Genomic DNA, 16,949 nt, shown 5'->3' with positions numbered 1-16,949 from the left:
TTGCGTCCTTTTTTTCTAACGTCCTAGAGGTACCCAGACTTTGTGGGTTCCCCTGAAGGAGACCAAGAAATTAGCCAAAATACAGCAAAAATGTTGTTTTTTTCAAACAATTTGAAAAAAAGGGCTGCAGAAGAAGGCTTCTGTTTTTTTTTCCTGAAAATGTCATCAACAAAGGGTTTGCGGTGCTAAAATCACTATCTTCCCAGCTTTCAGGAACAGGCACACTTGAATCAGAAAACTCAATTTTTCTAAACAATTTTGGCATTTTACTGGAACATACCTAATTTTTACTATTTTTTTGTGCTTTCAGCCTCCTTCCACTTAGTGACAGAGATGGGTGTGAAACCAATGCTGGCTCCCAGAAAGGGTTTCCTACAGAAAATAACAGCTGAAATAAAACAAAATATTGAAATTAAGGTAAAAAAACAACAATTTTTCTCAATGTTTTACTCTGTAACTTTTTCCTGCGATGTCAGATTTTTTAAAGCAATATACCGTTACGTCTGCTGGACTCTTCTGGTTGCGGGGATAAAGAGGGCTTGTAGGTTCATCAAGAACCCTAGGTACCCAGAGCCAATAAATGAGCTGCAACTTGCAATGGGTTTTCATTCTAAACCAGGTATACAGCAATTCATTTGCTGAAATATAAAGAGTGAAAAATAGGTATCAAGAAAACCTTTGTATTTCCAAAATGGGCACAAGATAAGGTGCTGAGAAGCAGTGGTTATTTGCACATCTCTGAATTGCGGGGTCCCCATACTAGCATGTGAATCACAGGCATTTCTCAATTACAACTCTTTTTTACATTTGGAAGGAAAACATTAAGAGAAAGATAATGGGCAATAACACTTGTTTTGCTATTCTGTGTTCCCCCAAGTCTCGGGATAAAAATGGTACCTCACTTGCGTGGATAGGCCTGATGCTCGCGACAGGAAACGGAACATGGACACATCACATTTTTACATTGAAATCTGATGTGTTTTTTGCAAAGTGCCTACCTGTTGATTTTGGCCTCTAGCTCAGCCAGAACCTAGGGAAACCTACCAAACCTGTGCATTTTTTAAAACTAGACACCTAGTGGAATCCATGGTGGGGGGACTTGTGGGGCTCTGACCAGGTTTTGTTACCCAGAATCCTTTGCAAACCTCAAAATTTGTCCAAAAAAACACTTTTTCCTCACATTTCTGTGACAGTTCTGGAATCTGAGAGGAGCCACAAAGTTCCTTCCACCCAGCATTTCCCCAAGTCTCCCGATAAAAATTATACCTCACTCGTGTGGGTAGGCCTAGCGCCCGCAACAGGAAATGCCCCAAAACACAACGTGGACATACCACATTTTCCCAAAGAAAACAGAGGTGTTTTTTTTTTCATCGTGCCAACCTGTGCATTTTGGCCTCTAGCTCAGCCGGCACCTAGGGAAACCTACCACACCTGTGCATTTTTGAAAACTAGACACCTAGGGGAATCCATGATGGGGTGACTTGTGGGGCTCTCACCAGGTTTTGTTACTCAGAATCCTTTGCAAACCTCAAAATGTGGCTAAAAAACACTTTCTCCTCACATTTCGGTGACAGAAAGTTATGGAATTTGAGAGGAGCCACAAATGTCCTTCCACCCAGTGTTTCCCCAAGTCTCCCGATAAAAATGATACCTCACTTGTGTGGGTAGGACTAGTGCCCGCGACATGAAATTTTGATGTGTCTGGACACATCTAAATTATCAAATACAAAACTACTTGTTTTTGGGGCAGGAGGCAACCTGCGATTTTGGTTCTGGACTCAGCAGCCATCTAGGGAAACCTACCAAACCCAGACATTTCTGAAAACTAGACACCCGAGGAAGTCCAGGGAGGTGTGACTTGTGTGGATCCCCCAATGATCTCTTACCCAGAATGCTCAGCAAACCTCAAATTTACCTGAAAAATCACTTTTTTCACACATTTCTGTGTGGGATCACCGCACCGGAACAAAGTTCTTAACAACCAACATTCCCCTCAGTCTCCCAGTAAAAATGATACCTCACTTGTGTAGGTGGGCCAAGTGCCTGTGACAGGGAAGAGCCAAAAACATGTCAAAATTGAGGGGGAACCAAAGGGGGTACAAAAGGGCAGTTTGAAAAAAACAATTTTGAGGCTGACAAGTGCAGCAGAATTTTTATTGGTACAGATGGGACAATGTTGGGTGGTAGGAATTTTGTGGATTACTGCAGATTCCGGAAGGCTCCATCAAAAAAATGTGGGAAAAATGTGTGATTTTCAGCAAAGTTGGAGGTTTGCAGGGCATTGTGGGTAAGAAAATGATGTGGGGTGCATGTGAAGCACACCACCCTTGAATCAACCAGATGTTTAGTTTTCAGATGTGTCTGGATCTTGTAGAATTTTCTACATGGCAGCGTCCCAAAGTCAAAAAAGGGCAGCCCTCACCATTCCAAGTGGGACGATTTTGAGAGTTACCAAGCTCTCATGGCCCAAATGTAAAACCAAAACCCAAAATAATCAAATGTCTTCTTGCTTGCTGTGGGATTAAATGTTTTAGTGTGCGGGGGAGAGCTGAAAGACTGTTAGCCCCTTCAGTTGGGGTGGGGGCAAAACCAGGCCTATACTGGTTGGTAGCCACCACCTCACAATTTTTTTATTTTTTTTATTCCATGCCATCTAGTAGACTTTCTGCCCTCACGGGGTGTGGATCGGTGGTAATTGCCCCATCTGTCCACTGGTGGGCAGAACAACTTTGGCCCCATTTATTTGGGGTGGGGGTATGACCATACACCCACCCTCTTATTTTGAAAAATAAATCTTCCCTGGTCTCTGGTGGGCTTTCTGCCACCCTTGGGGGCAGATGGGCCTTCCAAAAATAGGCTGATTTGCCCCCCTGGAGGGGCAGATATGGCCAATAGTAATGTGCCCCCATAGGGAGCGACCCTTGCCCAAGGGGCAGCCCCCCCAAACAAAACACATGCATACACACACACCAATCCCTGGTGTCTAGTGATTTCTGCACCCCTTGGGGGCAGATTAGCCTAACAAAAGTAGGCTGATCTACCCCCAAGGGGGGCAGAAATGGCCTAAATACAATTTGCCCCCCAGGGGAGCAACCCTTGCCTAGGGGTTCGCTCCCCCTACATAAAAACATAAAGTATATAAAAATATATAATATATCCCGGGTGTCTGAAGGCTAATTATATTAGGCCGATCTGCCCCGGGGGGCCAGAAATGGCCTAAAAATGATTTGCCCCTTTGGGGAGCGGCCCTTACCCAAGGGGCAGGAATGGACTAGAAACAATTTGGCCCCCCAGGGAGCGACCCCTGTTGAAGGGGTCGCTCCCTAAACATAAAAGAAAAAAAAAAAGAAAAATATCCCTGGCGTCTAGGGGTTTTCTGCCCCCGGGGGGGCAGAAATGGCCTAAAAATTATTTGCCCCCCTGGGGATCGGCCCTTGCCCAAGGGGCCGCTCCCCTTATGTTCATTTCAAAAAAGAAAACGCCCTGGTGTTTAGTGGGCATTACTGCTGCCCGATCACAAAATGCTTGCAGGGACATGAAAGGACAGGAAAGGCCTTTCCTTTCCTTTCATGTCTTTGCTGACATCATCAGACGTCACTGGGAGGGGTGGGGGTCGGGACTGGAAGGGAAAGCGATTCCCCTTCCAGCCCTGACCTGGGGGGGCGAGGGGGTGGCCCTCGGGGGAGCGCTAGCGCTTCCCCCGAGGGCCTGCAAATGGACGTAATGGTTAGTTCCATGGCGCCACACATGCGCAGCCATGGACATAACCATTACGTCCATGATGTGCAAGGTGTTAAGTATGTATGCAGTAAACAAACAAGAGCACAGTGAAAACACAACACAATACACATCCCAAACCAATTTAGAAAAATAGAAACAATTTAAATAAATTATTTGACACCAAAACCATGAAAATCCAATTAGTAGAACCAGAGTTCTGATTTTTTTAAGTTGAAGGTTCAAAATAGCAAGTCTTCAGTTTTCGAAAATGGCCTTCTTTAGAACCAAAACTGGGGGTCCAGGAATGGATGGAGACCTCTTGGAGGTTCACGACTTAGTTAGGCTGGGTCCATGTGCAGGTTAAAGATGGTGGGAGCCTTTTATGTCACTGTGGCTTAGAGCAGGAGACCATCTGAACTAGCCTTTGGAGTCACTTCTGAGGTCCTGGGTGCAGGTGTTCATGCAGGGCTGTACCTCAAAGCTGACCTCTGAATATTCCAAGCAGGCTCCAGGAAGCAAAGCAGTCCTCTAAGGTACAGCAGCAGTCAGGCAGAGTGCACAGCAGGTCACAGCAACAAGATGTTCTCTGAGAGTTCTTCCGCAGGCCCAGTAGTGAACTGAAGAGTGGGTCTGAGAGCCCTATTTTTATAACCTTGTGCCCTGCACCTAGAGTTTCTGGAAAAGTTCTCTGAAATTCCAGGAATTTCCTGCCTCTTCTGCCCTGGATCCTAGCTGGCTGCACTGACAATACAGGGTCGTTGAGCCTATTTTGTGGTGGTAGATCCCAGCCTATTCAGTTGCAAGTGGGGCTGTGCATAGGCCCCCCCATCAGGTTAGTTATTGGCTCATTCTGGTTCTGGTAATCTCTCTATTGTGTGACTTTCTAGGGTGAATTCACAAAGTACCAACTGTCAGTTACACCCAGTCATGTGTCCTCAGGTAAGTTACAGGCACAAAGCGCTAAGGATAGGAAAATGCCAACTTTTTAAAAGAGCCATTTTCAAACTTGTGATGATAAATCTGACTTTACAGTTAAAGAGAGTTTATCATTACAAGTTCATAGGTGCCAAACATGATATCACTACCAGCTCTGATTTAGGAATTACAACATATTGATTTTTAGAAGGAATCTCCAATTTTACCTCATGGAGGTAGGCCTCTCAGTAGTGCGAAAACAAATTTGGGAGTTTTTCACTAGTAAGACATGTATAGGTAAAAGGTACATGTTTTACCTTTTAATTACAAAGCATCCTGCCCTATGGGTTACCTTGGGCATCTATCTATCTATCTATCTATCTATCTATCTATCTATCTATCTATCTATCTATCTATCTATCTATCTATCTATATGGATGTTTATATTCTTTAATGCATTTTTACTTCAAGATCCAGCACACTTCTAAGAAAAGGTTCTAGCAAGAATTATTACATTGCAAATTGTGTTCCCCTAAGATTTGTCACCAACACCAAAACCCTTCCCTACGAAGGTAATCTGAGGCATTCTATGTAGCAAAATCCTATCTGTTCTATCCAGGCTTTAGGAGGCACAACAGCTTGTAGGATGAGTCAAATTTGGTGCAAATCGGTGGGAACAGCAGACGGGCCGGCAAGGCTGGTGACTTGTTAGGTTCTTCTTCCTCAGTCTTTGCTTGTGAAGCTCTTGAGCTTTTGAATCTGCTTTTCAGGTGCCAGGATCTCCCTTAAATAATTTGTTTAGGGGCATTAGGTAAGTGTAGGGTAGTAGCCAATGGGAAATTTACCGCTAGAGCCAATATATCCCCTAAATGACCATATCGGAAGTGGGTGTAACCCTGTCCCAGAGTTCGTAGTTCTGCCATCACCAAGATGGAAGACTTTCAAATGTTGTGTCCGAATCAGGCAACTCACCTTAGGGGTGGTACTGACCTAAAAGGTGGGCATGCCTCTCTGACTACTAATTTGTCTGCCTGTTCAGATGCCAAATGGGACCTGAAGCAGGGGGGGGGTTTGGTATCGTCTCTTTTGAGGGAAGCCAGATCTATAAACCAAGGGTGGTGGGCTTCTTTGAAGCCCCTTGCCTTGGAATGCAGATTTGAAGGTCATCCTGTTGGGAGAGATATTCTAACTTACCTGCCAGAGCAGGCTTTGTTCCTGTCTACCAGAGATGTGCACACCATTCGGGTTCATAAACATGTCTGGTGGTGGCAGGCTAGATAGAACTATTGAGCCAGTACACGCATAAATGGTAGATTTTTGAGGGGGACCCCTTAGGTGCCCTCTGGGTTCATTTATTAATACATTCATCACTCACATCGGTGAGAATGTATTAATATGAGATGTTTGATACCAAACATCCTATTTTCAGTGAAGTCATCATGTAGTTGTGGAACTGGTATTGACCAGTGGTGTTGACCAGTGTCCAGCACATGTACTTAAAATGGCTTCCCTGTTCACTCACTATGTCTAAGAATCAACAAAGACATAGCAGGGGCATTTCTGCTCTTGCAGATATGCCTTCACATGTGATATAATGCACCCTGCTTTGGGGCTGTGAGGCCTGCTGTAGGGATTACTTACATATAATGCACACAATATTAGGGGACAGGGGATACAGACTGTGTGCTATGTTGTGTTTTCATTTTTAGCTGCACCAGGACATGAAGCTTGCAATGGCGATCTGCATGTGCTAGATGAGAGGTTCCTGAGGGTGGCACAATACATGTTGCAGTGCTTGGGGACTCTCTCTGGTACCCAGGCCCGAGGTACCATGGGTACCATTTATTAGGGACTTACAGGGATTCCAAAGGTATTGCCAATTGGGTAACAAAATTGCATCAAATACCAGGCAAAAACAGAGGGTCCCTGCTGATGACGGGCTAAACCCAGAAAGACGTGTACAGGGAAATACAGCACTTGCTGCACCTACGGAGGTGAAAGACTATTTTTACTTTTTGAATGGACTACAAATCCACTACATTTACCATGATGCTTTGGGGGTTATACTTTGTTGCTGGAGAGCAGGCAGTGTGCTCCCTCTCTTTGAAACTGTCTTTTCACAGCTCCCTTGAGCATCGGCTGACGAGCCTTGGGAGGCACCTGTGCGCCATGAGCAGTACTTAAACCTGAAAAGACACTTGGTGGCATTCCAAGCAAGCCCCTAGTCCACGCTGCTCCCTACTGATGATGGGCTAAAGTAAGAAACATATGTACAGGGATATACAGCACTTGCTACACCTACGGAAGACAAAGACTCTTTTTACTTTTTGAACGGACTACGAATCAACTGCATTTACCATGATGCTCGGGGGTTATATTTTGTTGCTGGAGTGCAGGCAGTGTGCTCCCTCTCTTTGAAACTCATTGCGGTGGTATTTTGTTCCCGTACTTTGTTATCTGCACTACAGAGCTTCACGTTATTGCAAGGCGAAAATAAACTCTATAAAACATTAATACCTACATCAATAAATAAATAGATACATTAACAAATTATTGACTTACTTATTGCGGAATTCATCTACCATTCTCTGAGCATCTTTGTACTCTCTCTCGAGTTTGGCATGATCCAAGGAGAGCTCTCGTATCCTCTGTCGGTTCACCTCGATTTGCTCCTCAAAGGCTACTTCCAGGCCAGAGATCTCATCCATGCGTTGGAAGGTCTCCAGCTGCTTCCTGAAGATGGCATTTCTCTGCTCCAGCACCCGCGCCCTGTTGATGTAGTTGGCAAACCTCTGGTTGAGCTCCTGCAGGTTCTCTAATCCCTGAGCCTGGGACAGCCCAAGGAGACTGAAGTCCGCCAAGCTTTGATGCTCGAGGGCATCAGACCACTCGTACTTTTCCTTGTGCACTTCGCGCAAGTAGGTGCTCCTGTACATGTTGCTTGTCCTGGCTGCCACCCGTGTACGAACTGTCCGACCAGGTTCAATTTGTAAAAATCTACCTATGATAGGACGATAGAAAGCAATGCCCCGTCGGTCCGTGGTGTGGCAATGAGGCTGAAAGTCAAAAGACATAATACATAAAACGGAGATCAAAGCATCGGACCACATGACCAGCGTTCTATTCCTTTCTGCCCTTGTTCAACACATTTTGAATGCCAGGGTATTGTCAGTGAAAATCATGCAGTTTCCAACCCACAAGGACAGGATTAAAGCCATACAAACAAATAATACAGGTCCAACAAAGCATGCTTTTTTGCAGTGCCATGACTTCACTTGCAAACCTTGCTAATATTTTCAAAAGTGGCACTCTATCTAAAGTTTGTTGTAGTTGAAGATCATTGATAAATTGCTGTCAAACCACCACTTGTTCCTGAGAACTAAATCCAAATGCGATCCATATATTCAAATGAACTTTCTAGCAATGCATTGCAGCTAATTTCTACCATTTGTAGCATTATGTTAGTGTTTTACAAAGCAGCCTAATTTTCTGTGATATCCCTGGATTGGCAGCGAATAAACAAAGGACCACAATACGCAATAAGAATAATAATTTCAAATTGTTATGCCCCGGACGACTTTGATGCAAAACTTCAAACTAACATTTGGTGATGCATGTTAAACCTCTTAAAGAAAACATACGAATATCAGCTGAGCTTTTTACAATTACGATGTTCTGTTGCATGAAATATCACACATTGCTCCCCCTTTCTACCAGGCTGGAGTGCGGTAAAATGAAGGAATGACAGGAGTGGCTGGATGTTTGAGAGGAAAGTTGAAAATCTAGATGATCTGATGACTTCTCATCATATCTTGGGAGGTAACTTAGGGCCTCATTACAACCCTGGAGGTCACTGACCGACAGGGTTAAAGTGGCGTTCACACCGCCAACAGGCTGGCAGTACGAATTGCCATATTATGACCGGCCCTTTACCGCCATGGATGTCCCTACGGCCAGAATCCGCCAGGACAGCGCTGCCCTGGGGATTTTGACTCCCCTTACTGCCAGCCTGTCCATGGCGGAAAGGCTGGTGGTAAGGGGAGTCACAGGGCCCCTGGGGGCCCCTGCACTGCCCATGCAGTTGGCATGGGCAGTGCAGGGCCCCTCAGGCACAGCTCATCGCGATTTTCACTGTCTGCCTGGCAGACAGTGAATAGCGCAATGAGTGCTGCTGCACCCGCCGCACTACCACATTGCCGCCTTGTCCATTAGGAGCCGGCTGCAATTTTACAGCCCAGCAGGGAGGTCCAAATGCAGCCGGTGGGTTTCCGGCTGCATGGGCGGACGGCTGGCGGTTCAGCCTTCCGACCGCCAAGGTTGAAATGAGAGCCTTAATGATGGCCATGTTGGCCTTAGAAAATCATTGAAAAAATTTCCGCTGGCGGTGAAATGAAGTGCAATAAGGTAAATTGATTGCAGAACCCATCAGGGAACTTTGCTTACAGTGACAGAGGTTGTGGAACAAAATTGCCAGTATAAAGAGAGTAGACAATAGAACATCATTGTATTGGGTAAAAGATAAAGGGAGCTTCTGTAACTTCTGAAGAAGGAAAGCTCAGCTTAACCTTTCGGTTGGGGTCCAGATGTATTAACTTTCACACACAGCAGAACTGCATGAAACTCTGAGTGTTCAAAATAGCACAGCACCATTTTCACTTGTAACTCACTGTTGCTCTCAACAGCATCATTTAGGTTTAAAAAGCTACTATGGCCCATATTTATACTCTGTTTGTGCCAGATTTGTGTCATTTTTTAAACACAAATCCAGCATAAACTTAACTCCATATATACTGTATAGTTTGCCGCTAGACACGTCTAGTCTAGCATCGAAAATATGGAGTTAACATAATTTTAAGAATGCGTGAAACCACCTTTTGTCAATGAGATGCAAGGCATGCATTCCCGTCCAAGAAATTACTCAAGCACCCTAGCGCCATTTTTATCCAATAGGGCAAAAATGACGCACAGGTGTGAGGCGTAGCCGAAAAATGATGCTAACCCCAATTTTTGCGTCAAATTTTAACGCCTGGGTCAGGGCAGGCATTAAAATGAGGCAAATATACCACTACATAAGGAAAACACACACACAAGCGACATTACAGACCAACAGGACAACATGGAGATGCTACTGATGCAGCTTGCAAGACAACGCCAAGCACAGGACCAAAGGGGGTAGCCACCGCTACCCCAACGCGGCCCACAAAGGCAATGCAGAAGGCAGGAGAGACTTTTCAGAAACATGACAACCCTCCATGGTGTCAGGGAACAGGACATAATTCGGAGGTATTGACTCAACTGGCAAGCCATACAGCAGCTGCTGCGCCTTATTCAGCCACAACCAACAGCTAGCCTGCAGACACCACACTACATACCACGAGTGACCAAGCTGCTAGCTGTCCTGCATATGACGGCAAGTGGCTCCTTCCAGACATTGGGTGCCCTGGTCACTGGGTTATCGCAGTCCTCATTCTCAGCTCTTCTGCCCAAGGTGTGAGATGCCATAATCTCGCTCACACCCCACCACATCAGCTTCCCCAAAACCCAGCAGAAGCAGAAGGAGATAAAACAGGGGTTTTATAAAAATTCATGGCTTCTCGCATGTGCTTGGTGCAATTGACTGCACCCACGTCCGGATCGTCCCACCTGCAACAGCGTATCACCTATTCAGGAATAGAAAGCACATGCATTCTATCAATGTCCAGGCCATATTTGACCACCAGAGATTGTTCACAAACATCTTGGACAAGTATCCTGGGAGTGTCCATGACTCATTCATATTCTGGCACAGCAGGATCAATAAGCACTTACAGGATGGACAATATGGCAATGGCCTTCTTGTTGGTAAGTCAATAAACATAGCAATATACACACAGCACAACAACCCTGTAGGACATACAAGACATACCCCACTACATTGACACATGGGCAGGGTGAAACGGAGGTGTGAAACTGGTAGTTATATTGTACACCCTGACACAATGGGATAGTCACCTCTAGACAAATGATGGCTGCCACAAACATTAGCTGCCACTCTAGAGCACCAAGGGACCAATGTCAAAGCCCACAGTAACAATGACATGGCCTGCACCGTAATTACATCTTGGAAGATGAACCATTTACAATTATATTAGGCCACGTAGTCAATCGGCCATCTTCCCAAGCAGAAGGGGTGTGTAATGTGTGTTGCAGCAGGTCTAACACCATGAGAAACATCGCATGATGATGCAGACTCACATTTGGGTGACACGGAAATACTAAGGAAGTCCCAAAATCATACACCACTCCTGGGGTGCCGTTTGCAGGTTGCAATAAGGAGGTGGACTGTGCTATGAACATATATTGATGTGCCACCAATGAAAAATGCGCACTGCTGCACACACTGAAAGAGCCAATTGTTCATCAAAATAGCATATGTACAGGGAGATGGCCCTTCCTGCACAGATACATCCACCTCCACAAGGCAGTTAGCCAGGTTCCCTGGAGCAAGTTCGGTAGTGTAGGTGCACGGTTGCACATGAGCTACTGGCAGAGGGAACAACAAAGGCTTGTCTAGAAACAAGTCACACATGAAACAATTGTGCATTGTCAAAACTGAACAGCTAAGTGCTGCCAACTTATGGAGATGTGTTGTGCATTGTCACCTACCCAATACAAAGGGCTTCAGTGTTGCATTTCATCTGCAATGACATATGTCTAAATGGATAGGATGTCCAGGCCATGTATTGCAACCATGTTACCACCATATCTGAACCCATTGTGTGTGTGGATGTATCATGTCACCTCCAGTGAAAGCACACTGATACATGTGGGACACTACACAACGCATGGTACATACATACTGACCAACAGTTCAGAAACCAAATCATAGATCCCAGGTCAATGAGCCAAACAAAAGTCGTCATGTCAAACAACCCAGTGCTGAGAAGACCTCATAGAAGCCCAGGAACTCACACAATACCACAAACACATATGAGTCACAGACACTACAAGATATCAACAGACAGGCTACATGACATTCCTGTTGCAAGCACTAACAAACTACTCTCTCTTATTATATTTTGCGGTGGATCAGGGTTATGGGATCCAGCCATGGATCATGACCCCATTCCCCAACCCAAGCACAGCAGCAGAAAGTGCCTATAATGAGGACATCGTAGGACATGCACCATTGTGGAAAGGACTTTTGGCATCCTGAAGACCAGATTCAGATGCCTGGTCATCACAGGAGGCAGCCTCCTATATGTCCCACACATTATGGGGGTCATTCTGACCTCGGCGGTAAAAGGCTCTTACCGCCGGTCAGAAGTCCGCCATTCTACCGCCGCGGCAAACCGCCAAGGTCATTCTGATCCACAACTGCCAAGCCGCCAAAAACTCGACATCCACGGAAGGCCGCCTCATCAGCAGGCAGCGATAAACTGGAGATGACCAAACCTCCACCGCCACGCCAACACAAACACACCCATGCCATTACGACCCACGAATCCACGCGGCAGTCATTCAACCACGGTATTTCATTGGCGGTACACACCACCGCGGTCAAAATACACACCCATCTCCAAAACACAGCCACATTGGACAATTTGAAATACACACACCTGATACACATACAAACACCACCCCCACACATCCAAGCAACTATAAAACACACACCCACATCACCCACAAACCCCCACTAGTTGGAAATCGGAGAGAAGGCGAGAGAGAGAGAGAGAGAGCGAGCACAGCAATCGAAAACCCCAACACACACAGGAACCCAACATCATCAGCCACACCACATCTACGCACACATCACCACACACCACCACTCACAGCACCACAAACACCTCCCCACACCTCATCCACACCACCCCATGGCACCCCAAAGACACCCCAGGTTTTCCGACCAAGAACTCAGGGTCATGGTGGAGGAAATTATAAGGGTAGAGCCCCAGCTCTTCTGCACACAGGTGCAACACACCGCAATAGCCAGGAAGGCGGAGCTATGGCAGAGGATCGTCGACAGGGTTAACGCTGTGGGACAGCATCCCAGAAACCGGGAAGACATCCGAAAGCGCTGGAACGACCTACGGGTGAAGGTACGGTCGATGGTCTCACGACACAACATCGCTGTGCAGAAGACTGGCGGCGGACCACCACCCACTCCTCCCGAATTCACAGCATGGGAGCAAGAGGTCTTGAACATCCTGCATCCTGCGGGCCTCGCTGGAGTAGGCGGAGGAATGGACTCTGGTAAGTCTAGTCTCAACTACTCCCCCCCCAACCACCAGCATGCCAACCCACACCCCCACCCTCACCCACAACCCCCCAGCACACATCCTCCCTGCCAATGTCTCACCAGCACAACCCACCCAACCCAAAACCAAACCCTGAATGCCAACACAAACCATGGACACCCATCACCTATGCATGACCACTGCACATACCCATCCCCCCCACAAACCACCCTCACAACTCCTGCCACAAGGGAATGCCAGCACTCGGGGACAAGGGCACCCACAAATCGCACGCCATTGAACACACAGAAGCAATAACCATACTCTTTCACCCCTGCAGGGCCCGAACGCCAACACACCAGCCAGGAGGGTCCAGATATGTCCATCCCACCCCCAGAACAGGCCCCCAGTGATGACAGCAGCTCTGTCGACCTAGAACCTGATGACCAGCCCGGACCATCGGGGACCTCTGGACAGTCGGTTCCCCACACACAGACACAGGCCACAGCAGACCTAACCCCCTCTGGGAATATCAGCACAGCTCCCACCCAGCGGGCCCATGCCTCTGTCTCCAGGACAGGTCAATCAGCGGTGTGCCCGCCACTACAGGGCACCCAGGCTGACCCAACACCCCAACAACAGGGACCTGGGGGCAGTGGTAGTGGGCACACCGTCCAGGGGACAGAGGCCCGGGGAAACAGGGCAACTGGGAGGGCTGCAGTGCGACAGGGGGGGGAGGACAGGCCCAGGGAACCGACTCTCCAAGAGGCCCTCACCACCATCATGGGAGCATACCACCGCTCCCAGGAGACGATGGCGACGGTACTGGCCAGGTTCCAGGAGATCCAGGCACAGCAGGAGGAACGGTACATGGGGTACAGAGAGGAGCTCAGGAACATCGTCCTGGCCCTGAACCTAATAGTCACCACATTGCGGGACCCTGTGGCACCCCAAAGGGCACCTGTCACCAGCCCGGACCAGGAACAGCCTACCACCTCCGCCGGCACTAGTGGTCAGGAGGCCCCCACACAACGACGGGCCACCAGAACCCCACCTCCTGCTAAAGATCAACCACCCCGCAAGAGGAGCCTGAGATCACAAAGGAAAACAGAGTAGGATGCCAAGACCCCCGCCAGCATAAGATCCCCCCGGATGTCATTCCACTGTCCCACAATGTCACCCTGTCCAACCTTGAACTGCCCCTGCTCCATCCTTCCACAGGCATATGGACAATGCACCTGTGCGACCGAGAACTGGACTCTGCCATGGACATCACTCCACCCCCACCCATCACCGTTTTACTATCATTGACCTATATGTATCACTTTAAATAAATCACTAATTGCACTTAAAACACTCAGGAGTCTGCTTGTATTCTTAACAAATGTATTACACATAACGGTTCAAAAATGTTCAGTTACATTGTGATGACAACATACCAATGTCAATGTGCTTTACTCCATGGGCGAACAAACCAGAAGTCACGCAGTGGGTCATACAGCTCTGAAAAGGGAAGGGAAAGTCACAATTCAGTTGAAAGGAACTGGGGGGAAACACAGAAAGTAGAGATGCAGGAGGCCAGAGGTAAATGTAAAATGGCGTGGGGGATTCTTACCTGGATGCTACTGAAAATACTGTTGTATGACTGTGTCCCTGTTGTCCGTGTCGTCCCCGTCGTCTTCCTCTTCTTCACTCTCCACAGGCTCCGCAGCTGCAACAACACCACCATCCGGACCATCCTCCTGCAGAAAAGGCACCTGACGTCGCAATGCAAGATTGTGAAGCATACAGCAGGCCACGATGATCTGGCACACCTTCTTGGGTGAGTACATTAGGGATCCCCCTGTCATATGCAGGCACCTAAACCTGGCCTTCAGGAGGCCGAAGGTCCTTTCTATGATCCTCCTAGATCGCCCATGGGCCTCATTGTACCGTTCCTCTGCCCTGGTCCGGGGATTTCTCACTGGGGTCAGTAGCCACGGCAGGTTGGGGTAACCAGAGTCACCTATTAGCCACACACGGTGTCTCTGTAGCTGTTTCATCACATAAGGGATGCTGCTATTTCGCATAACATACGCGTCATGCACTGACCCAGGGAACTTGGCATTTACATGGGAGATGTACTGGTCGGCCAAACAGACCACCTGGACATTCATCGAATGGTAACTTTTCCTGTTTCTGTACACCTGCTCATCGTCTTTTGGGGGTACTAAGGCCACATGGGTCCCATCAATGGCACCAATGATGTTGGGGATATGTCCAAGGGCATAGAAGTCACCCTTCACAGTGGCCAAATCACCCTCCTCAGGGAAAATAATGTAGCTCCGCATGTATTTCGTCAAGGCAGACAACACTCTGGACAAAATCTTGGAAAACATAGGCTGAGACATCCCTGATGACATGGCCACTGTTGTCTGAAAAGACCCACTTGCCAAAAAATGGAGGACTGACAGAACCTGCACCAGAGGGGGAATTCCTGTGGGTTGGCGGATGGGGGACATCAGTGCTGGCTCCAGCTGGGCACACAGTTCATGTATAGTGGCTCGGTCAAGTCGGTATCGAAGTATTATATGACGTTCCTCCATTGTCGACAGGTCCACCAGCGATCGGTACACAGGAGGATTCATCCTTCTCCTCGCAAGTCCCAGTGGACTGTGCCTAGGAAGGACAACATGGAGTACAGAGTCAAGCAACCCACAGGTACGTAACTACAGCTTGCACAGTACACGATTCTCAATGCATTGAATGGCTTGTATGAGTGGGAATGCAAGGCCTAGGCCTGTGTGACGCAGTAGAAATAAGCCATGTGGGCCCTTGAAATGGCGGCTGCCTGACCTGAGAAGTGTGACAGTGGGATGTGAGGTCAATGCGCTGGCGTGACACACCGTGGCGGTAGGCGGTCGAAGACCGCGGCGCCAAGCCGCATTGGTTAACATCGAACCCTATGGTACGCACCGCCGCGGGCGTGACCGCCATTTTCTATCAGCTTAATCACTCGAGACCTGATCATCCACAGGAGAGGACCTATACTGCAAGTGCTGCTGTGACCTCGGTCTGGGAGATACAATGGCTGCTGCGACTGGGGAAAGGGCCCCTGCCTTCACTACAGAAGAGTTGGAGAAACTTGTCGATGGGTCCTGCCCCAGTATGCGCTACTCTACGGTCCTCCAGACCAACAGGTAAGTACACTGGGTGCACGTTGAATGGGCTATGCCTGGGTTGTGTATGTTGGATGTAAGATGGTGGGGTGGGGAGACAATGACGAGTGCAAGGCATGACAGATGAGAGCATGCGCCACATGGCAAGGTTGGGGAGGGGGAGCCAATCGCATCTATCATGCGGAAAATTGATGATATTTCAATTTCCACCCTGTACATGTCAAATAGGTCAGCGCCCATCAGAAAGTCGACATTTGGCGTGCCATCGCCAAGGAAGTCCGGAACCTGGGGGTCCACAACAGACGGGGCACCCACTGCCGCAAGAGGTGGGAGGACATCCGCCGCGGGACCAGGAAGACCGCCGAGTCACTGCTGGGGATGGCCTCCCAACCTAGGAGGGGTGCCAGTCGTACCCTGACCCCCCTGATGTCCCGGATCCTGGCGGTGGCCTACCCCGATTTGGATGGGCGCGTGAGGACATCACAGCAGACACAAGGGGGTGAGTAGCAGCACATTCAGCTATCATTACGCGCAGTGGAGGTGCCTGGGTGGGGGAAGAGGGCTGTGGGTGACATTAGGCCAGGGCGCTTTCCGTAGTGTAGTCCTCTCCTTTAGCCATGTCCCTGTGCCCCCGCCCCCCACCTCTGTAGGGTGACAAGTACAGCTATCCATGGTCCTGCATCACCCATGTGCGCGTTTGTTGTCCCGAGACCTGTTGGCCTAGTCACAAGTACTGAGTAGTGTACCCCGATTGCGTGGCTTAGTGCATGAGGCTCCTGTGTCTGTCCTCTCCGCCAACGGTGTTGTGCATTAGCATCATCAGGTGGAGGAGATTTGGCACCGGAGCACAAGGGAGTTGCTACTCACAAGGCCCCGGTGGGCCATGGCACAGACACCGAGGCCACCAGTGATACGGAGGGCGAGGGGAGCTTCACAACGG

At 48.3% G+C, this 16,949-nt stretch overlaps 1 protein-coding gene across 1 annotated transcript in view; it reads right to left on the bottom strand.

The window, feature by feature from the left end:
• Window positions 1-7,671, bottom strand: part of BFSP1 (beaded filament structural protein 1) — a 313,377-nt gene extending 305,706 nt beyond the window's left edge. The window contains exon 1 of the mRNA XM_069234086.1: window positions 7,198-7,671. Within this exon, the coding sequence (XP_069090187.1) occupies window positions 7,198-7,571 (374 nt within the window). The 5' untranslated portion in view covers window positions 7,572-7,671. The remainder of the gene's footprint in view (window positions 1-7,197) is intronic.
• Window positions 7,672-16,949: the final 9,278 nt, after the last annotated feature.

The sequence above is a fragment of the Pleurodeles waltl genome, chromosome 5, assembly GCF_031143425.1.
Source record: "Pleurodeles waltl isolate 20211129_DDA chromosome 5, aPleWal1.hap1.20221129, whole genome shotgun sequence".
Classification (NCBI taxonomy): domain Eukaryota; kingdom Metazoa; phylum Chordata; class Amphibia; order Caudata; family Salamandridae; genus Pleurodeles; species Pleurodeles waltl.
Note: the sequence above shows the minus strand (reverse complement) of the source record. Positions and strands in the feature narration are given on the sequence as shown.